Source organism: Thermomyces lanuginosus (genome assembly GCF_041956635.1).
Source record: "Thermomyces lanuginosus strain ATCC 200065 unplaced genomic scaffold VTN49scaffold_35, whole genome shotgun sequence".
NCBI classification, from domain to species: domain Eukaryota; kingdom Fungi; phylum Ascomycota; class Eurotiomycetes; order Eurotiales; family Trichocomaceae; genus Thermomyces; species Thermomyces lanuginosus.
This window is the reverse complement of record NW_027192369.1, coordinates 342694-349179: the sequence shown is the minus strand read 5'-3', so window position 1 is coordinate 349179 and position 6486 is coordinate 342694. Positions and strand designations below refer to the sequence as shown.

Genomic DNA, 6486 nt, shown 5'->3' with positions numbered 1-6486 from the left:
AAAAAAAATAAAAGCCAGAGGTTCCAAGATGCTGGTTCTCTCCAAACTTCTCCACAGTGTGCACCGATATCGGGGGGCTTCGGTTCTGAGGGCCGTCGGCTTTTTTTTTCACTTGAACATCATTTCTGCCTCGGTATTCGGTTCATCAACGGGACATTGTGTTGAAATTCTTGGCTTGTGTTTTGATAATGACGAAATGACTACGTCGTGTTGTGACGGAAATCGAATGACAAGCGGAGCTTGATGGACTTCTTGATGTTAGGTCAAAAGTTATCGGGATTTCCTCCGAGAGTTGGTTAGGGGTTAGGGTTGTAGCACCCCGGTCGCCTGCCGTGTATATATAAAATCATTTGGGTAACTTGGAGAGTTAGGTAACTTTCCATTAATGGACCTCCACTTTACGTACGTTGTCTGGTGTATAGTGCTCTGAAGGTAAGTCCTCTTGATTATGATTACTACTGGCTGCTAACATGATGTATTCTATGAAGCCCCTTGTAGACATTGCAGAACGCCCTTCACCAAGTTCTCTTCTATCGGACTGAAATGAACCGTACAACTAGGTACAATGCATACATTCTTTGCAGCCGACCAAAGGTCAAGCTTGCAATGTTCAAAGCATGTACCGGTAGGACGGCGACTTGTCTCCCATCCTGGTCATTTCTTCCTCTGTCAGATTCCCGGTACCCATTTGTTCTCGGCGACGGTTGATTCGCTGGTACGACAAGCGCATCACGGCGACAGCAATGAGACCTGCGACGGCGAAGCCAAGTTCCAGGGAATGTCCAAGATAGTATTTTGGGCGGTCCTGCTGTCGGTAAAAGTTCGAGGCCATTGCTGCGATCCGTTAGACTCTGCCGTTTTAAAATGACTCTATAAGACCGGAGACGATTGTACGACATACCGCCAGCAAGATTGCCTACTCCGATATGGATGGCCATGCCAGTGGCTCGCTTGTATCCTCCGGCAAGATTGTTTGCCAGCCAGCTCACATTTCCTGGGAAGGCAGGATAAATTCCTAAAACCAATTAGGACCTCCCCTGCAACAGAAGGGGTGTAAAAGAGACACTTACCAACAGCGGTCAAGAATACACCAAAATACACGACACCGGGGACGCCCCTGCCAGCCGCCGCGATGCAGATGACGAAACCCGCGACAATGAGGCACATGAAGAAAAAAATAAATGGAGATCGCTGCTTATACTTGTCCGAGAACCATGCAGTTATGACTGCAACGATGGCAGCGGTAATGTAGATTGGGACCTGGTGCTGTCAACTAAATGACGTCCTGGAATGTCATGGTGGCACGATTGCTTACAGTTAGCAGTTGTGCGGTTGACGATTCATAACCAAGGTCGTTGATAATGCTCGGCAGGAAGAGTGAGATACCGTACAGAGGGCACACAATTCCCCAGTACACTAATCAGGTCAGAGCGCCCATCCCAATATCAGATGCGAGGGACACGCCACTTACTGATCAAACCAAGATAGATCTGCCAATCCATGAATGCGTCTTTGACATACTTCCACTCAAACTTCTCGGCCTGAGCAACACGCCGATCTCCCGACCCTTGATATTTCAGCCGTGTCACAACCCACGCGCGTTCTTCTTTCGTCAGGAACTTGGCAGTTTCGGGGAAGTCGTAAATGAGAAAGAAAGCAAACAAGGCAACGACGACAGTTGCAATGCCCTCCAGGATAAAAATCCACCGCCAACCTTCGAGGCCGCCGACCCCATCCATTTTCTATTCAAGTTAGTTCACAGTAACGATGGGACATGGTGTGCGTCATTTGTTTCATACCGCGATCGCAAACGCCAACAGTCCGGAAAATGCACCCGCAATACTTGCTGCACTGAAGAATAGGGTTTGGCGGAGTTGCACTTCTTCTCGGCAGTACCACATCGTGATATAGTAAGCGACACCAGGGTAGAGACCAGCCTCTTGAGTCTAGCTTAGCAGTGCGCAGGTGAATGACGATAGGAATGGACTATACCGGCTACACCGAGGAAGAGTCGCGCGATGAGCAGACCCTCGAAATTGCGAACGATTCCCATAAGCGTCTGATTTGTTTCCCGTTAGGCCAATTGAGAAAAAGGGGAAACCGGATGTAGGAGGCTCATACCATGACGGTACCCCATGCGACCATGATAGTTGGCAGCCAAATCGACGGGCGCAATTTCTTCAAAAGCAGGTTCGAGGGCACTTCGAAGGCACAATATGTAAAGAAGAAAACAGTCACTGGAAAGTTCAATCGTCAGAGCGGTTCGGTCACAATTGCCATTCTCTGCTTTGGGGGAAATTACAAGTCCAGTTATACTGGCCACCCGTCATATTCAAATCTTCCTGTAAACCCTCAATCTTCGCATTTCCGATGTTGCCTCGATCAAGGAAGGATAGGAGGTACAGAATCGCTAGCATTGGGATCAATCGCAGGTCCATTTTCCGAAGGACTTTCTTTTCGTCGATATGGCTGAAATCGACCTGCTCAAAAGATCCTTCGGGATCATTGTCGGAGGCCGCGTTCTCCTTCTGCTGAACTGACACCTCCTCCGAGTCAGATCGAGGTGATGACACCTTGACCCCTTTCTCGGAGACGGAGATTTCGTCGACAGCCATTGTTGTCGGAATCGGTCGGCCTACCAACAGGTTGGTGTGGATTCAGTCAGCAAGTCTAGAGTATGCGCCCATGTGATGGTTGTTTCGTGATCCTTTTGTAGTTCCGTCGCGTCATTCAGACAAATTCCTTCAGTTTCCTCCCCGCATTGTTTTAGTCAGCCACTTGCGGCTCGTGGATCTTTCGTGCGAGAGGGTGCGAATTGGATCATCTCCCGGACAGCTGTGCGATGTTGCTTGGCGGTCAAGCCAGCCGAGGTAGACGCAGAGCCATGATGTTTATCGTGCCACGCTTTACTCCTTCAGTTAACTACTGGGGGGCTGGATGCTACGCGGGAGAGGCAAATGCCGCGAATATCCTCGCTTCGCGCGCCACAATCAAACCTTGCGGCCGAGTGGACGGTTTCGAAGCTCCATCGAATCCGGGGAATAGCTGGCTCCTCCACGTTCTTGGCGTGCCACCCGTCCGGGGCAGAGTGGGTGCTCGTCCAGTTTTCCACAGGGCCTTGGTCGGACTTCTTTGCGGCCCTAAAGTTTTTACAGCGCCACGGTGTCGCAGAAGATAGAAGCTTCAGTCAGTGCCCGACGAGGCGAGATAATTCATCCCGAAGAGAGCATGTCGCAAAGTCGAATTGGCTCCGTTTGGGAGACTGCCACGTGACTTGCATCCACCCATTTGGGGAGTAGGTAAATCAGGGGGAGCTTGGCGTCTTAGTGCGGGGTAAGGTTTGTGGGGGGGGAATTCCGTTGATTCCCTTCCAGTTTTGTTCAATGATTTTGCTCCAAAAGACTGCCAAGCGTGAGCTTCGCTTGACAATCCATTTGACAGGTCAAGAGGATTTGATAAAAGACGGAGATAACGTACGAGTACGAGTGGCTTTTTTGGTTTCTCGAACATAGCCTTTCGAGCTCCAAGCCGCCAAGCTCGCAAGCAGCCATCGCACTTCAAGCTTCCAATCAAGGTATCCTATGCACCAATCACAGCAAGCCGCAGGGACCCGGGTTGATAAGCATGCCGATTCTCAGCAGGCAAAGAGGGCAGTCTCTTCAGCGCTCCGTGGCTCCCCCTCCCGAAGGACATATTCAGTGACTCGATCGCCAGAGATCTCGAGGACATCGAGGATGGACCATCCGCAAAGCGTTACCAAAAATACGTCCAATGGACTGGGCGGGCATCTTGTCAATTTTTCCCGATATCCTCACGGAGCCGGATATGTTTGAACCAGGGCGTTGTCAGTGAACGCTATAAGCAAGGTGGACATCGGACGGGGAGAGCAACCGGTGCCGCTGGACGCGTGTTGGAGGGGTGTGATGAAGTTTATTCTATTTAGGTGGTGCCAATTTTCCACTGATCCGTGGAAAGCAACCTCGGAAAGAAACCTGCAATTGATTTCCACGATTTTCAGGAAAATCAAATGCAATAACTATTCGAACTTTCGAAATATGCTGCACGACAATCTCTCGGCTGAATAGGACGCCGGGATCTCACTTCAACTGGTGGACACCGTATGAAGTGTCTTACGTTCAAGCAGGGACGGGAGATGGAAATCCTGAAATTACGTACCTAAAGTTTCTGCCGGCACTGCCCTAGGCATTGCCCGAAAACTTTCAGATCGTTATGTCAGGCTTCCGCCTTCCGACCCGGCCAAAACCGTGAAGCACCTCGTATGGTGCTTGCATCTGAACTGGTACCTTAGCGTTCTCTTCAGCAGGTGGCTTGCCACGTGGCATTACTACGAATTTGAAGACGCGAAAATTGCCTCCTGGTCTCCCTCAAAATCCTGGAGATCAATCGCAAATTCCTCTCCAGCCTAATAGTCCTTAGGGTACGGGGAGCAAGCTGATTTATCGCGTTCCTTTCCCTCCGAACTATTTTGTGTTGGGAAATTCCTTCGATAATGACTCCCAGTTGTCGCATAGGCAGTCGATGGGAGAGGTCCTGAATTGTCTTGTCGAAGATGGCCGACTTTGCGCTCAGCATGATTGATGGCTGGTGCGTCCAGCTCCGTGCGAATTGCACAATATATGTTTTTGGACGATGTTCGAGATTCCTGTCGTTACCAGATGTCTTCACCTGCACAGAGTGCGCGCAGTATAGTACCTTACCGTTGTTCCATCAACCATGGAAACAGCGATTATCAGCGGAAAAATCACCCGATAGGGTTTGTCATCTGGAAACGTACTGCATTTATCCAGAAATATATCTATAATTGGTAATATAGTGTTAAGAGGTACGGCAATGAGGAGCCCATCTTCGGCCAACTATCTAACCGCTGACAGTGATGACAGTCTGCAGACAACTGAAGCCAAATTATTGGTATAGTTGGCATGGCGCGCGGAAAATCAATGGTAACCTGGCTGGACAACTGGCCGCGTTGTTGGTCGCCTCTCCGTCAGGATCTCGCCGAGAAATCTGACCCTCCTCCCGACACGAACTCTATGCTGGCCGGAGAAAGATAGGACGCGTAATCAGCTCCGTTTCTAGGTATGTACGGAAACTAAACGACGGGAATGAGTCGGAAGACTATGGTCGACAATATTTATATATATATATATCGTCTTCGGCAATTCTACAGCTTGAACTTTCGCCCAACCAGGTCTTCGCTCAATTGGGCCAGGCGTTCTGCCGCATTGACATCTGATGCCCACGGAGCGGGTTGAGCCAATTGGCACTCATGCAGATAGGCGCCCGACGGTTGAGGAGTGGCTACATACATGAATCAGCGTTGTTTGTTGGATATCAAAAACTAAAATGCTGCCACTCACCGTCAAGTTTCGGGTCGAAGGCGGCAATAAGCATAGGTGCCGCTCCTTCATCATTGGTCTTCCAATACTTCCCGGTCTTTGCGAGAATGTTGTTTCCTTCCTCGTCAAGATTGCGGTTTAGGTTTGTCCAAATAGCTGTGTAAACAGTTCCGTCAGTAATATATCGGAGGGATATCTCAGGGACATCAGGAAGGCATACACCCAGGATGAACAGCATACGATACCACGCCAGCTGACGCCAGCTTCTGATTCAAGTAAACGGTGAATAAGATATTCGCCGTTTTTGATTGTCCATAAGCGATCCAGCCATTATATTTCTCCACCTTGCCGTAGACCTTGATCATCTCCGGCGGCGGTTGCTCCTCGTCCGGAACCTCCTTGCCCTCAATGTTGTAGTCATGAAAACGGATTGGTGACAGGCGATGCCCAGCACTTGTGACATTGATAATTCGCGTATTACCAGGTGGGCGCGAACTGGCAGCTTTCTTGAGCTTGTCAACGAGGAGATTTGTGAACAAGAAGTGGCCAATGTGATTCGTGCCGAACTGTAGCTCAATTCCCTCGGCAGTCTTCTCCGGACTCAGGATCATAATACCGGCATTGTTGATGAGAATATCAATTGAATCGACGAGCTCCGTGATGCGGCTGGCTGCTGCTTGCACCGATTGCTGTGAAGCGAGGTCCAGTGTGACCAATTCGACTGCAGAAGAAGCTTGGGGGGATTTCTTGGAAATTTCATCCGCGACTTGTTGCAACTTTTCTTGTGTACGTGATGCAAGGATCAACTTTGCAGGATTATGGGCTGCGATTGCCAAAGCCATGGACTCGCCCAGACTCTTGGGCCCAACACCAGTGATGACGACTGACCGCGGTGTCAGTGACATTTCTTTTTTGTTGTAAGACTGGCCTTGAACTCACCATTTCTGTTTTTGATTCTGTCAGCAAAGAGGTCTGCAACCTCCGTTGCTGTTGTCTTTTCGTTGAACTCTGGATGCGAAGTCATGCTGATGTAAGTATTTACTCTAGGAATCGAGTTGCGAAACGGTTATGGGAACAATGTCAGAGAAGAAGCACTCGCTCTCAAGTACTGCCTACTCTCTATTTCAAT

General features: G+C 49.6%; 2 protein-coding genes across 2 annotated transcripts; both read right to left on the bottom strand.

Annotated features, from left to right (window-relative positions):
* Positions 1-610: 610 nt before the first annotated feature.
* On the bottom strand, positions 611-2615 carry VTN49DRAFT_5569 (uncharacterized protein; the record flags this gene model as incomplete). Its single annotated transcript, XM_069413640.1, has 9 exons — positions 611-834; positions 902-1015; positions 1071-1260; positions 1316-1416; positions 1472-1742; positions 1800-1939; positions 1993-2059; positions 2122-2237; positions 2303-2615. The coding sequence occupies 9 exons, from the start codon at positions 2613-2615 to the stop codon at positions 611-613; spliced, it is 1536 nt and encodes a 511-aa protein (XP_069266292.1).
* Positions 2616-5182: 2567 nt separating this feature from the next.
* On the bottom strand, positions 5183-6381 carry VTN49DRAFT_5568 (uncharacterized protein; the record flags this gene model as incomplete). The annotated part of the gene is made up of 4 exons (XM_069413639.1): positions 5183-5319; positions 5379-5513; positions 5578-6240; positions 6297-6381. 4 exons carry the CDS (start codon positions 6379-6381, stop codon positions 5183-5185), a joined length of 1020 nt encoding a protein of 339 aa, XP_069266291.1.
* Between the last annotated feature and the right edge of the window lie 105 nt (positions 6382-6486).